The sequence below is a fragment of the Onychomys torridus genome, chromosome 6 (assembly GCF_903995425.1).
Source record: "Onychomys torridus chromosome 6, mOncTor1.1, whole genome shotgun sequence".
In the NCBI taxonomy this organism is placed as follows: Eukaryota; Metazoa; Chordata; class Mammalia; order Rodentia; family Cricetidae; genus Onychomys; species Onychomys torridus.
Genome location: NC_050448.1, coordinates 16,962,433 through 16,978,863, shown reverse-complemented (window position 1 = coordinate 16,978,863; position 16,431 = coordinate 16,962,433). Strand labels below are relative to the sequence as shown.

At 39.2% G+C, this 16,431-nt stretch overlaps 1 protein-coding gene across 1 annotated transcript in view; it reads left to right on the top strand.

The window, feature by feature from the left end:
- Positions 1-9,883, top strand: part of LOC118585420 (zinc finger protein 431-like) — a 35,068-nt gene extending 25,185 nt beyond the window's left edge. The window contains exons 2-4 of the mRNA XM_036189964.1: positions 3,829-3,955; positions 4,148-4,208; positions 5,282-9,883. Of these exons, the coding sequence (XP_036045857.1) occupies positions 3,829-3,955; positions 4,148-4,208; positions 5,282-7,826 (2,733 nt within the window). The 3' untranslated portion in view covers positions 7,827-9,883. The remainder of the gene's footprint in view (positions 1-3,828; positions 3,956-4,147; positions 4,209-5,281) is intronic.
- Positions 9,884-16,431: the final 6,548 nt, after the last annotated feature.

Below are 16,431 nucleotides of genomic sequence, written 5' to 3'. Positions count from 1 at the left end.
GTCCTCTCACCCTTTGTCTTCCTGTAAGGCGAGGTCAGTCTTGTTCATCCGTCCTGTGGAAATAATGGGTTTTAACCAAGGGTGAGGATGTGCTACAACCTCCTCCTAGGTGACTGTGTTAAGAATTTGGTCTAGGTGTCTGGGTTTGCCAAAACTCCAGTCTTCTGTCCTACAAATGATGTCTGAGTCAAAGGTTCCCTCTATTGGCCACCCTGTTCCAAATGTCGGCCATTTGGTCTCACAAAAGATGGTAAGGTAGTTTACCCTTTTTAATAGTTTCCATTCCTTCTCTCTTTGCCCTATTTCTAAAGTCCTGAAAATGGTCCAGAATCAAGGTTAGGGGAGTAGGAGTACTTACTCTCAGTCAGGGTTAGGTCAAGGTTAGGGGAGTAGGAGTACTCTCAGTCAAGGGTAGGTCAAGGTTAGGGGAGTAGGAGTACTTACTCTCAGTCATGGTTAGGTCAAGGTTAGGGGAGTAGGAGTACTCTCAGTCAAGGGTAGGTCAAGGTTAGGGGAGTAGGAGTACTCTCAGTCAAGGGTAGGTCAAGGTTAGGGGAGTAGGAGTACTCTCAGTCAAAGTTAGGTCAAGGTTAGGGGAGTAGGAGTACTTACTCTCAGTCATGCTTAGGTCAAGGTTAGGGGAGTAGGAGTACTTACTCTCAGTCAGGGTTAGGTCAAGGTTAGGGGAGTAGGAGTACTTACTCTCAGTCATGGTTAGGTCAAGGTTAGGGGAGTAGGAGTACTCTCAGTCATGCTTAGGTCAAGGTTAGGGGAGTAGGAGTACTTACTCTCAGTCAGGGTTAGGTCAAGGTTAGGGGAGTAGGAGTACTTACTCTCAGTCATGGTTAGGTCAAGGTTAGGGGAGTAGGAGTACTCTCAGTCTGTCCCTTTACGGCAGTCTCATAAGTCAGAAAGAACAACCAGAGTTACGGCACACGCGGGACTACAAACAATACAACCAGAACTTCTGGCTTCTGAAGACAAAACTGAGGTGCTGCCAGCCTCCAAATCAGTCAAGGATGTCAGTTCCCCAGCCTGTAGCACCATTTGCAGGCATTTACAAATTTTGGGCTTACTTACAAAAGGATATCCAAATGAAAGTAAACACAAGTAAACATAGAAAACACAAAAGTAAACACATACCAGAGACACAGAAAACACAAAAGTAAACACATACCAGAGACACACAGAAAACGTACCAGGCAGCTTCAGGCTCTAAGGGCAGTGCTTCCTGTGGGCTTGGGAGATCCTAGATGAGCCCCCAAATGTTCTGGCTAGTTTGTGGGGACCCCCAAAAGTCCACCACAGAGACCAAAATCCTTATGTAAAAGCAAAGAGCCTTTACTTTCAAGTTACAAGCTTGGTCTTCCTGTCTGTCTGATGCAGCAATGAGAGCAGAGGGCCCTGAGCCTAGACCTGGCAGAATTTTTATCGTAACTGAGGTTGGAGTGAGGGGATTTCCAGGTTTCAGGACCCTGATGGGCTGACATTTGTCTAGGGCTATCTTGCTAAGAAGAGGAAATAGGTGTGTGCTAGGCTCAAGGACTTCTGGCTGTCATATCTGAAGGTTGGGATGTTTGGGATGTTAGGTACTGGCCCATCCCTGGCCTATCTCTGGGTGAGTCCCTGGGTGGTGTCATCTCACAGCTTTCCTGGATCTGATTCTTGCCTGCCAGTAAGCCTGTTACAAAAGCTCTGTGGGGGCCTCTAGGCCTATCATAACAGCTGTGTGGTCAAGCTGTTTTGCACTCAGATTTAACTTGTTTTCTGATTTTACTAGATGTCAGAGTCAAGTAATCACCTTATCCAAAGAGACCTTGAACATTTGAAATAGTAGATGCTTTTGACGACTGTGAGGATCATTGAAGTTTTGATCATGGCATGACCATAAGCACATAGTGACCTGGGTCAGAATGTATTTGACTGAATGAAAATCCTCTGAGATATGATGATATATTTGAATACTTGTCTCTCTTTGGTGGCTTTGTTTTGGGTGCTTGTGGAACATTTAGTAGGTGGAGTCTCTAGATGAAATTCCACATTGGCAAAGGGATTTGAGTGTCTTTAGCCCATTTTCATGATGATCAAGCCACCAGACCCACACCACAGCACAGTCATACAAACACCTTCCCAGCCAGCACAGATGGGCTCAAGCACAGGCACTGGTACAGCCCTGTCACCCGAGCATTGCACAGGCCTTATCCAAAGCTCATGTTCTTTGTGTCTGGTTGTCATGACTTCACCACAATTACAGGTGGTATCACTAAATCCCGTATGATACAGTTGAAGCAATGCTATTCAGTGCTAAGACAATTTGTAACCTGAGGTTTTTTTTTTTTTTAATCTTGTCATTTATACTTTTGTTTTTGAAGATAAGATTTATCTGTGTAGCTCTGGTTATCCTGAAAGTAGCTCTGTAGACCAGGCTGGCCTAAACTCAGAGATCCAAATTATTCTGGCTGCTGTGTCTTGTGATTAAATGTGGCTCATCATGCCTGGGTTTCTTTATATTATTGTCTGATGGGCCTGGAGTGTAGGTTTTTGTACGTGTCAAGCATATGCTGTTTCGCTGAGCTTCAGCCACATCTTCAATTCTGAAATCTGGTAGAGTGTACTATTCTCTTTCCCAGGATGGCATACTCATGACATTAAAACTACCCGAGCCTTCTGAGGTATTCTACTGCAGGTGTGTGACATTCTTCCTACTTACTGTATTTGTTTGGAATTCTTTTGAATGAATATACACCTTTTACCATGTGTGCCTGGTCCTCAGACTATGAGAAAATAGTTTCACAACCCCTGAAGTTGTAATGGATAGTTGTGAGCCCTCATGTAAATATTGGTAATCGAGCCCAACTGTCTGCAACAGCAGCAAGACCTCTTAAATGCTGAGCCATCTCTACTGTCCTATGTTGTGTATTTTGATCAATATTTACATTGCTAATGTTTTCATCTGCCCATTTGTAACTTTAAACATGCATTCTCGTTTAGAAAAATTTTACTTTTTAAGCCATTTTAAACTAGTTTCTGGAAGATGAAAACAGAACTAGATTGTATGCATAATTCTTTGTAGGAACTTTGATAAACACCTGTGAGTTCTTCTTTTTCTTTCTTTCTTTCTTTCTTTCTTTCTTTCTTTCTCTCTCTCTCTCTCTCTCTCTCTCTCTCTCTCTCTCTCTCTTTCTTTCTTTTGGTTTTTCGAGACAGGGTTTCTCTGTGTAGCTTTGCACCTTTCCTGGAACTGACTTGGTAGACCAGGCTGGCCTCAAACTCACAGAGATCCTCCTGGCTCTGCCTCCGGAGTGCTGGGATTAAAGGTGTGCAACAGCACCGCCCAGTGCTTTCTCCATTTTTTGATCAATTTATTTTTATAGATGAGACAGGGTCTTACTAATATTTAACTCTATCCTGAAATTCACTGCATTGGCGAGCCTGTCATGCAACTCAATTAAATTCACCTGCCTTTGCCTCGTGACTGCTGTGATTAAAGGCATGAGCCAATACACACAGGTTGCCCATCTTTTTTGTAGTTAATAGTTGTTCATTCAATTTCTCTGTGTATTTTGATCTGTTTGCCTGCCTCTGTCTTTATGTCTCTTAATAGGCATTTGTCTTGGAAGGCTATATCCTAGACAAAAGGTACAGAAATGACAGGTGAACCTCATTGTTCAGTTTTTGTTTTCTAAAATGAGTTGGTGATTAGAACTTCCATGTCATAGAATAACTGTGGGGAACCCCCAAATTATATGAATATATTGTCTAAGAAGTGTACATTAGTATGCTGTCAGTATCACACTCTCTGTTGTACACATGTATGGGATATTTTAGACTGCAGTGACCTATGATGATGTGCATATTGACTTCACTTGGGAGGAGTGGACTTTGCTGGATCCTTCCCAGAAGAATCTCTACAAAGATGTTATGCAAGAGACATACAGGAACCTCACTGCTATAGGTAAGACTGAATTTTCCATCACATTTTAAAATAAAGGGAGAATGGTTCCTTAGTTATTGATACACTTTTGTAATTTCAGTTGAGAAAGAAGAAGAGTGAGGTGAATAAATCTGGCATGGTTCTAACTTTCACCGAAGATAGTAACCTAAATTTTCCATAATATATCATACATTTTCTGGTACTGTATTTTAGGCTACAGTTGGGAAGACCATAATATTGAAGAACATTGTCAAAGTTCTGGCAGACATGCAAGGTAATTTTCATGTGCAAGCTGATATGAACGTTACTATAGAAAAATTTTAATATGTCCCAGAAGTTTTAAACAAAAGCAAGAGTATAAATAAGCACATTTTAAAGTGTACTGATGAGTCCTAAATTCTCACAAAATCAAATACCTCAATGTCAGGTAGCCGACATGTGCTTGCAAGGCATTGAGCTAAGAAAGAGCACAGGGAAACAATGCCTTAATTGATGTACCCCTTTGAATTACACCTCCCTGATAGCTATGCTGCAGAACAGCCAATCTGTTTAATTTCATGCCATTCAGATATTGAAAAAGGTATACATGTTGAGTAGTTGATAAGTATATAACAAAAACCTTCTAGTAAGCTCATAGTTCAGAGTGAGCTAGTGTTACTGTCATACTTCTAAGTTTAGGGAGAGGGACACTCTATGACAGTCAAGAAAGTTGGGGAGAAACCTTAATCGCTATACCACATGTCTATGAAGAACAGAAAGACAAGCTGTGTGAATGCAGTGGAGACATTTTTCTTGTTAGTTTCCTTTATCAGTGTATCTGTATCACTCTGATATAAAGCATGTGAGCATAGAGATGTGGAAAGAAACAACATAACCCTCTCACACAGGAAAATTAGAGGACATGTAGTAGAACCCACTTTGAGTAGAATTTTCGAATGTGATACAAGTTTTAAATTAACTGGTTTTCCATCTTCATTGGGAATACATCAACAAAATTACCCTGCAGAAAAGCCCTATGAGTATTGTTATGTATGAATATGGTTGTCCTAGTTCACTTTGCAAATGGAGTCACACAGTTGGAAAATATATGAATGTAATAAGTATGTCAAAGCTCTGCATTCTTCCAGTTCTCTTCAAATATGTGAAGAATCTCATCTAAAATAAAAGTTACAAATGTGGACCCTGTAATAAAGGCTCTTACCTTTACAAATACATTCAAAGACAAAACTTTATGATCTTATTTGTCTTAAAAATTAGCCTAAATTGTAAAATTAATTTATAAAGATAAAATATTCATCCGTGTAATAAATGTGAGAATAAATTTACATGCGCCAATTATCATTACAGGTACAAAAAATGTCATAGAGGAGAGAAACCCTCTAAATATACTTATTGTGCAAAATTATCCTCATATCACAGTCATCTTGAGAAGCAAGAAAGTATTCGTAATGGAGAGAAACCCAATATTTTTATTCAATATGGTGAAGGCTTTGTACACAACAGTAGTCTCAGAATACATAAAGGAAAACGTATTGGAAAGAAAATCAGTGAGAGTAATCAGTGCAGTAATGCTTTCACCACTCATAGTCATCTTCGAATACATCAAAGAGCACATACTGGAGAGAAACCATATAAATGTAATCAATGTGGTGAAGTATGTACATGTGTCAGTAGTCTTCAAAGACATAAAGCAACACATTATGGAGAGAAACCCTATGAATGTAATGGATGTGGTAAAGACTTTGAATATGCCAGCAATCTACAAGTACAAGAGAGGACACAAAGCAGAAAGAAACCGCATAAGTGTGATCAATGTGATAAAGATTTTTCAAGACAGAGTACACTTCAAATACATAAAAGAATACATGCTGGGGAGAAACCCTACAAATGTAATCAATGTGGTAAAGTCTTTTCACAAAACTTTAATCTCCAAGTACATAAAAGAACACATTCTGGGGAAAAACCATACAAATGTAATCAATGTGATAAAGCCTTTTCACTACACAGACATCTCCAAAGGCATGAAAGGATACATAATGGAGAGAAACCCTACAAATGTAATCAATGTGGTAAAGTCTTTTCACAAAAGAGTAATCTCCAAGTACATAAAAGAACACATTCTGGAGAGAAACCCTACAAATGCAATCAATGTGATAAAGCCTTTTCAGGACACAGTAATCTTCAAATGCATAAAAGAACACATTCTGGAGAGAAACCCTACAAATGTAATCAATGTGATAAAGCCTTTTCACAACACAATAGTCTCCAAATACATAGAAGAACACATTCTGGAGAGAAACCCTATGAATGCAAACAATGTGGTAAAGCCTTTTCACGAGTCAGTCTTCTCCAAATACATGAAAGAACACATACTGGTGAGAAACCCTACAAATATAATCAATGTAATAAAGCCTTTGCATATGCCAATAATCTCAGAGTACATGAAAGAACACATACAGGAGAGAAACCCTACAAATGTAATCAATGTGATAAAGCCTTTTCACTACGCACTCTTCTCCGAAGGCATGAAAGAACACACACAGGAGAGAAACCCTACAAATGTAATGAATGTGATAAAGCCTTTACATATGCCTTTAATCTCAGAGTACATAAAAGAACACATACTGGCGAGAAACCATACAAATGTTGTCAGTGTGGTAAAGCCTTTTCTCGACACAGTCATCTCCAAAGACATAAAAGAACACATACTAGAGAGAAACCCTACAAATGCAATCAATGTGATAAAGCCTTTTCACGACCCACTAATCTCCAAGTGCATGAAAGAACACATACTGTAGAGAAACCCTACAAATGTACTCAATGTGATAAAGTCTTCTCACGATCCACTAATCTCCAAGAACATGAAAGAACACATACTGGAGAGAAACCCTACAAATGTAATCAATGTGGTAAAGTCTTTTCAGGACCCACTAATCTCCAAATGCATAAAGGAACACATGCTGGAGAGAAACCCTACAAATGTAATCAGTGTGATAAAGCCTTTTCACGAGTCAGTCGTCTCAACATACATAAAAGAACACATACTGGAGAGAAACCATATGAATGTAGTCAATGTGGTAAAGCTTTTGTATGTGTGAGTAGTCTCCAAATACATAAAAGAACACATACTGGTGAGAAACCCTACAAATGTAATCAGTGTGGCAAAGCCTTTTCACAACACTGTCATCTCCAAGTGCATGAAAGAACACATACTGGAGAGAAACCCTATAAATGTAATCAATGTGATAAAGCCTTTTCACGACACAGTTATCTCCAAGTGCATAGAAGAACACATTCTGGAGAGAAACCCTACAAATGTAATCAATGTGATAAAGTGTTTTCACGACACAGTAATCTCCAAGTACATAAAAGAACACATAATGGAGAAAAACCCTACAAATGTAATCAATGTGGTAAGGACTTTTCACAAAAAGGTCATCTCCAGATACATGAAAGAACACATACTGGAGAGAAACCCTACAAATGTAATCAATGTGATAAAGACTTTTCACGACACGGTCATCTCAAAATTCATGAAAGAACACACACTGGAGAGAAACCCTATGAATGTAATCAATGTGGTAAAGCCTTTTCATGTTCCAGTAGTCTCCGAATACATGAAAGAACACATACTGGAGAGAAACCCTACAAATGTAACCTATGTGATAAAGTCTTTTTACTACACAGTCATCTCCAAAGGCATGAAAGAAGTCATACAGGAGAAAAACCCTATGAATGTAATCAATGTGGTAAAGCCTATGCCTGTGCCAGTAGTCTCCAAATACATAAAAGAACACATTCTGGGGAGAGACCCCTTAATTGTAATCAATGTGGCAAAGCCTTCGCATGTCCCGGTAGTCTCCGAATGCATAAAAGAACGCATTCTAAATAGAATCCCTATGAATGTAATTATTGTGGTAAAGTGCTTATAAGACACAAGACATCTCTGAATACATAGAAGAACACATACTGGAGAGAAACCCTACAAATGTCATCAATGTGGTAAAGCCTTTGCATGAATCAGCAGTCTGAAATCATGAGAAAATACTGCAGAGAAACCCTATAAATGTAGTGAGTGTGGTAAAGTTTTGTACTTCGTGGTAGTCTTTATACAAGAGCAAGACTTTTTTAGAGTATAATTGGTCTTTTAAAGTCTTTGCATTTTACAGTAGTCTTTGAGGGCCTGACAAAATTAATACTGAAGCAAATCTGGCCATAAAGGGTTTGGTAAATTCTTTCATGTGGACAAAAGACCTGTGAATTTAAATGATAAGGTTTCCATTTTCTATTCCACAGTTCTGTTCAATCACATGCAATAAGGCAGCCAGGTGTAAAACGTAATGGATGTGTAGTAGTTCCTTATCTATTGCTGTGTTAAAACATAATATCTAAGTCAACTCATGAATGAGTTGGCCCCTGGGTCTAGAAGGGTACAGAATCACAATGAAAGTGGCATGGCAACAAGTGTCAAACATGGCACTAAAGCAGAATGCTAAGAACTGCCATCTTCCACCTATAACATGAAAGTGAAACTAAGAACTGGAAATGATGTGTGGATGTAAACTCTCATGCTCCCCCCCAGGGACTTACTTCTTCCAGCAGGGCACGCATTACCTAAATCTTTCTAAATGATACCACCAACTGAGCAAGAATGATTTCTCTGACTGCAAGCTTGCTATACTTGCTTTCTGTTACATAAATCAGTTCATGATGAAGAAAAACTCTGTAAGTAGAAGTAAGCCTTTTCATGCTTCACCACCTGGGTTACAGGAATAAATCCTTAAGAGAAAGATATTCTTGAGTGAAAATCTCATTGTTAAAAATTTGTTTTAATTGTGTGATCTCAGTGTGTCTTTACTGTGTGCATGGTGATTCCCCAAAAATTTAGACCCTTGGATCTCCTTTTAGCTGGAATTACAGAAAGTTATTAAAAACCTGACCTTCATCCTGGGAATGAACTTCTCATAACTACTTGGCCATGTCTCTCACCCTGTAGATATTTAAAAGCCTTTATATTTCATCTTGATGTTAGAAGATAGGAAATAATTTATACAAGAGAAAAACCCTATTCAGGTAAATGATTTGATAAAGACTTGACATCACAGTTTTCTTCGATTTCAAGAAAACAATCTTGTTTCATTTCCTTTTCATCGTATCCTTGAAGGAAACAGATAATATTTAACATGTTCACTCAAGACAGATTATGGAGATCACTGCATTGTTTCTATTTTTGCAACATTTGAGTTAGATACTAAAGTGTGCTCTAAGTGGCCAATCCATTTAGTGAAGTTTATATTTTTATCCTTGTATTCTTTGACTTCTGTTTATCTTCTGTTGTGCTTTCACTTAGCAATAGATATTTTTGTGCTGCAATGTATAAAATGGGATGTCCATCATCTAAGTGGTCCATTGTTTATTTAAATATCCGCAAGTTTGTGATCATCCTTTTCAATTAAGAGTTTTTGTGAAAGGGTGGTGAGTTGTTCTGTGTTTCATATTTTCATAAATTCCCTTGCTGTTGTTTATTATCAGCCTGTTTTCATTGTCAGTAATTAGTCAGGGATACATTTGAACTCATGATACTTGTGCCATTCTGCTGAGTACAAGTCCAACAATAGATGATATACCCTAATGTATGTTGTTCTGTTACCATGTTTTAACACTGATGTTATAATGTTTAAAAGAAAGTATAAGAAACATTAAATACCTTACATGTATCCAAAGCTGTATTTTCATCTATCTGGTAGAAATATAATAAGTAGGATAATCACCAATCAACTGTGTACTTTACAACGTAGTTTCATGTGCTATGGATATATATATATATTATTTGACATACCAAGTGTCTTCATGCCCCCATTAGTTATCCATTTGAGACTTCATCTATAACTACTGTGTTCTAACGGAATTATCCAGAGATGCCAAATAATGTACTGAAAAAAATTTTGGTGTGTGTGTGTGTGTGTGTGTGTGTGTATGTGTGTGTGTGTGTGTGTGTGTGTGAGAGAGAGAGAGACAGAGACAGAGACAGAGAGACAGAGAGAGGATTATGGTTTTTTGAGCCATGACACATATGTGTAGTCTGAAAAAAAATTTGCAGAGCCTCCTTTTTTTCCTTATACATATGGTGATCAAGATGAGGTTGACAGTCTCATACACCACAGACCATTCCCACTGAGACATCACTGATTCTCAAATAAGATTAGTTGAAACATGATACAGCTAAAATATTGTCTTCTTTTCATGTTGTAAACATACTTTCATCCAAAGATAATGGAAAACAATACCATCTGAATAATAAATCTAATTTGCAAATGCAAATGATATATAACTGTCACTTCTTTTGGAATGTGTTGGTTTATTCTGAGGACTAAACACTTTCTCAGAACCACAAATGAATGCCAATTATCTCACTTGGTAAAGCTGGTTTCTGTTTAAACAAATAATACTTAAACCCATAATATCCCAAGAAATTGTTCTCTTATTCCTTCATTTGTACTGTGGCATATGCACACACCCACACCGGCACATACATGAATAATTTTAAACCCTAGTAAGTGCCATTGAGGTCACTTGCAGCAAACATCACCATTTCATCTCTAAATTTCCCATAGGAGAAGTAGATAATAGATACCTTTGAGTACAATGTCCCATCATTGCCATATACACAACATGGTGCAGGTAAAAACACAAACATAGTTGGAGCATTTTTAAGTGTATAAGATTAAATATAAAAACCCAATTATTGAGAAGTCAAACATAGGCCATTTAAAAACATCTCAGCTGGGCTTAGAGGTGCATGCTATAATCCCAACACTTTTGAGAAAATGGCAGAACAATTTCTCTGAGGTCAAGTTTGTTTCCAATTGAGTTCCAGGAAAGCCTTAACAGATTCCAAATAGGAAACGCATATCTAAAATTATAAATATTTTCCTAATATATTGTTAACTGTAATCCTTTGACAACCATCTAGTCGAGAGTTTTATCATATTCAAGTGATAGGAGTAATGGAGTACTCCAGAGAGTTTGCTCAGTAGTATTCCTAGCACCTATATCAGATAGCACAGAAGTACCTATAATTCCAGTTTCAGGACATCTGATGCCTCATCTGGTCTCCTGGGTACCAGATATGCAAATGGTGAAAAGGCAGATATATTTGGGATCCCAGATCATTAAAAATGTTTTCTTTATGTATATATTATTTTAAAAAAGAATTTAAAGTAATTAGAGCCTATAAACCTTTTCTCTGTATATATATCCCAAATGCATGTCAGGTACAATGGAGACCAGAAGATGGTGGCATATCCTTCATGGAAGGTACAGAGAGTTGTGAGCTGTCCTTTGGCTGCTGGGAATCACAGGCAGGCCCTTTGGATGAGCAACCATTGCTATTGGTTGTTGATCCACCTATTCAACCCCATGAACATGACATTAACAGCACCAAGGTGAGAATGGCTGATCCCAAGTTCATCTTTACCTCAGCCTGAAATCCAGAAGAAATAAAAGGTTGATATAATCAGAAACAACTAAGACTTTCATGCTTAAAATGTTTTCAAACTGAAATGTTTAGAATATTACTATTTTAAGGTGTGTTACTTTTGTTTATGTTCTATGTGATTAACTCTGAAGCTGTGTTACTGTGCCGATATAAAACAACTGATGGTCTAATAAAGAGCTGAATGGCCGATTAGCAAGGCAGGAGAAAAGATAGGTGCCTCTAGCAGGCAGAGAATATATCAAGGGAGAAATCTGGGAGGAGAGTTAAAGGAGCCAGAGAAGGAGGAGGACTCCAGGGGCCAGCTACCCAGCTACACAGCAAGCCATGGAGTATGATTTACAAAAGTAAGAAATTGGGAAAAGCCCAGAGGCAAAGGGGGGGGGGGGGCGATAATCTAAAGTTAAGCAAAGCTGGCTAGAAAGTAAGCCAAGCTAATGCCAGACATTCATAGTCAATAATAAGCCTCTGTGTGTGATTTACTTGGCAGCTGGGTGGTGGGCCTCCCCCAAAAGAGTAAAAAAAAAATGTTACAATACAAATCTACACAAAATGCAGGAAGAGTACAAAAAATTTATCAGTATAGAAACTGTCAAGACAAGTTATTAAAAAGTGACTGCTTGACCAAAACAACAAGACTGAGTTCATCTGAAATGTGGTAAATAGGCAGCCATGGGAGCCCACAAGGACACAGGTCAGCTGTACCCTGCTGGAGTTCATGCCACCTGTAAGGAGAGAAAAGGAACTTGGGGCATGAGACTAATTTGTCTGAATGGCATCATAGTCTGCTTCCTTAATGCCTCCAAAAGCTTCAGTTAGTGTACCTGAGTGCTGGTGACTCCAGATGATCAGCAGATCCTGAGACTTAAACAGAAGTCACTCTAAGGTTGGGGCAATCCAGTACTTACAAAGAGATGTGGGGTGTAGATGAACTGTTAGGGATGGAGTTTTGGATGTGAGAGCCAGAGGATCAAATGACAAGAGGGCAATGGTCAGGGTGTACCCGAGGACAAGCTGGCTCCTACTGTGCTCTCTGTACTACCCAGCTGTGGTGGGTTAGCCGCCTCCAGTCCTTCCACTCTTATTCTCGGCAACTACAGTGTAGCTGCCACTGACAGTACCGTGCATTCTTCCACACAATGGTCCCCACCCTGTCATCCCTCTCACCTGACTACCTGACAGGAATATGGACATTCTAAAGATGTGTGTGTGTCTCTCTCTGGCTAACAATTAGGAAAACAGTAGATTGAATGAAATTCAAATTTCCCTTGCAATCACATTCTGGGACTAAACAGTCCTGCCAAGGAGAATGTTTCTGCTGAAGAATTATATGCATCCTACTTTAACACATACTTTGCAGGAGACAGAGGAGCAGAGAATGGGGAGGCCTCAAGGGATGGGTAGAAATTCACTATATGGCGGGGTAGCTTGCTTACTTGGAGTGCAAGAAGAGTTAACTTCTATCTTCATCCTTGCTCCAATCTAGTCACACTGAACACATACCATGTTTTTGATTTTTATAATGAATTTTTCTTTCCTATTGTTCTTTCAAAATTTTTTTATTTTAAGAATAGTCTCCCTCTGACTCCCTTGCTGGCCTGGAACTCACTAATAGACTAGGCTTTTCCAAAACAGAGATTTATCCACCTTGTCTTCAGAGCACCTGTATTATAGCATATCACAACAAACTAATTTGGCTCTTTTAATTCACTTCTTGAGGATGAGTAACTGAACCTGGCTTATTAAGTGTAGGTAGGACACAGGCTCCAGTCCTAACTCCTGTAAAAGAAGGATCCCATCAGCCTTCCTCTCTTACAGCCCACTGTCTTCCAATTGTGAGCAGTACTGTCTTTCTTTATCATGGAGTCTGGTATTACTCAAAGGACCTGAGCAGAGTTCTGTCCTTATTCTATAGATAATCAAATTCAGGCTTACAGAGATAAGTGGTTTTGAATATAGTTAAGTCTGTTCATTGTCCTCAAACCCCTATTTTAATGACTCACTAAATGAAGTTGAAAAGCAGCCACCTAAGCCAGGCATTGTGGCACAAGACTACTCTGAAAGCAGAGGCAGGAGTTTCAGGGTTTGAAGTCATCCAAGTTGAAAGTGGTCATTGGGGTATGGTGGGAGACCCACAAAGTTAAGGGAGACTGGGATTGGCCCAGGCCAATGTCCTTAGTCTTCCCAGAAGCTACAGAACTTCAGGGAATATGGCATGAGCATGTGTTAGCTCTGGGGCTCAGGATATCTTCTGTCCCCTCATCAGGGACATTATCTTGTCTGCAGCCTAAGAAACCAGTTTAGGAGCCCTGGAATGTGGCAGTCCCACTCCTCTTGAATTCCAAGCTAATACTCCTCCTGTATTCGATATCAACAGCATTTGTACCAAGTAGGGCCATGTTGTCTCATTAGATGTGCATGGGGCTGGGCAAGGACATAAATACCCAGAGCAGCCCATTGTCTAGGGTGGTTAGTTCATCTGCCTCTTCCCCACTCACGTCCTAGAGGCCTAGTCACAGTGCTAGGGGAGTGTTGCAGGTCCAATTAAAGTGATGTGCCCTAGCTCACATGATGACAAGCAGTCCCTGTTTACCTGGAACAGACACTGAGGCTTGGGGCCAGGTTTCCGTTGTGTGGCTGGGGGGTAGTAGTGTGAAAGCATCATTGGCTCAAGACTCCATGGGCCAGACATCTGCTCCCTGCTCTCTGGGTCACACAGGTCTTTCACCTATCCTTTCCAATCCCCTGTCTTTATTTCCTCTTTGTTTCTCCCTGTCCAGTGCACGTGATGTCTCCTCAAATTCAGTAAGCTGTCAGGTTAAAACAGAACCAGCAGGTAGTGCAGGTAGTATGAAGGAGTAGAGGCTACCTGGTTTGCAATCTGTGGCTGGAATCCAAACTGATGTGAAAGTTGCTGGGATTCTCCCATTTCAGCCTCAGGACTACCAGTTTGTTTTTTTATAAACTTGGGCCACCATGCCTGGCCAAAGGAATATTGTCATCAACAAAATTAAGGCTTCCTTCAGCTGATTAAGTGAACAAATAACAGAGATTATGATATTTGCCAATTATAACTCAACTCACAGCAGCTCATTTCACATAGCCAAATATATATGATAAAATAAGTTCATAAAATTCTACCATAGGGTGGGGTGTTTACCCACCAACCCCACAGCTCCCCAGAGTTTTCTTGAGTGTGAGCAGCAGGAAATATTAGATAGAAGGATTTATAATGCAGAGATAAACAGAAAATAAAGGATAGTCTCCAGAGGGCCTGGAACCTATTCCAATGGACCCCGACTGTCTCTGCCCCAGGGTATTTAAAGAGACACCAAGGGGTGGAGCAAAAGACCTCTTCCCCCAGCACAGCCAAGTGCAGACCATTTCAGACACCTGCACCCAGGCCCGTGGCCCCAATCATCCACTGCGGACCTGCTGGGTAAAGCCACGAGGAACCCGAAAACAGGCTCCCACACCTAAGTGTGCAATTAAGGGTTTATATTTCATTATAATCTGAAGTCTGTCTGTTTCATAATTTACTTCTTTGGTTTCATCTAATATGTATTTTTCATTGACTCTGGTATTGGGTAGGAGAGTTACCTTACAAAGAGGCAAGATTCTTTGTTTGCAGTACACAGTCTAGAATTCACACTGCTTCACAGGTGATGTACTAGGCCCAGCTTCCTAAGTGGCTGCAGTTACAGGCATGAGCCACTGTTCCCATTTGCAAATTAACATTTGCATTGGCAACCTCTCATAGTTCCCATTTAGAATGGTACAGAGTTGCTTATTTTCTATCATAGGCTAAATGTTAATTTTATATTCTGATAGAGGTTTACATTAGTCATGACAAATACACAATTATAAAATTAGTGTTTCACCATTTTCTTTGAAAAGCCACTTCTTTGAAAAGCATGTATAGAAGAGAAAATAAAGCCTATGGCCTAGACACACCCTGGGTATGTAGCTGCTTTGAATGCTTGGAACAGAACTGAAGAAATCAGAAGGAGATCTGAGTCATTTACTAAAGTTGTACAGGGCCCAAAAGAGGCTTTCACTAATTTTTTTTACAAAGATTCACTGCAGAATATACCAAATTCAGAAGCTAGACCAATACAAATTGAATCTTTGGCATTTGAAAATGCTAATTCACAATGCAAAAGTGTAATTTGGTTGCTAAAGCAAGATCAGTACCTTTAGAGGTATTATACTATGATATAGTTGTATTGAATGTCATAACCATGATGATGTTTGGATAGGAGAGGTGATTTCCAGAGGCTTGAAGAAAAATAAAAATGTCAGGTGTTTTAATTGTTGCAAACAACACCACCTAAGAAAGGAGTGTAGACAGGCATTCCTAGAAATAATGTTTTTTTCTAAGAATAATTCAATTAGAAGGCTCCTGTCTTATGGAGTATATAGAATGTGTAACAAAGGCCAACATTGAACCATTGGATCCAAATTAACAAGGGATAGACAGGATAACCCTTTGCTAACAGGAAATGCTTTCAGTGGCCTCTCATAGTCCCCCATATCCAATTTGGGTCAGTAGTTCCCTGTCAACATGGAGGAAACTACTACCCAGAGCAATTAAAGGACCTATGCCTATTGTAAAAAAAAAAAAATCTATAATGCTCTGGATGATAGAACAGCTTTAGAAGATAAAACAAAATTTTCATAAGTAACTATCAAGTAAATATTTTTACAGACTTCTATAAATGATCAAATACCAAAGCTAAAGTTATGAATAAATGACATTGGAACTGAAGGTCTTGTAGACACAGGGCAGATGTAACAATAATTGAACCCAAATCTTGGCATCCAAATTATGCTTTTTGAGGTAAATGTTAATCTTTTAGGGATTAGAACATTATTTCAGGTAAAACAGAGCATGATATGGGTCTATTGTAAAGGGTCAGAAAGACAGCAAAATTAAAGCCATATGTGGCTAATATAGTAATGCATTTATGGGGCAAGATTTGTGAGAGCAATGGAATACCAA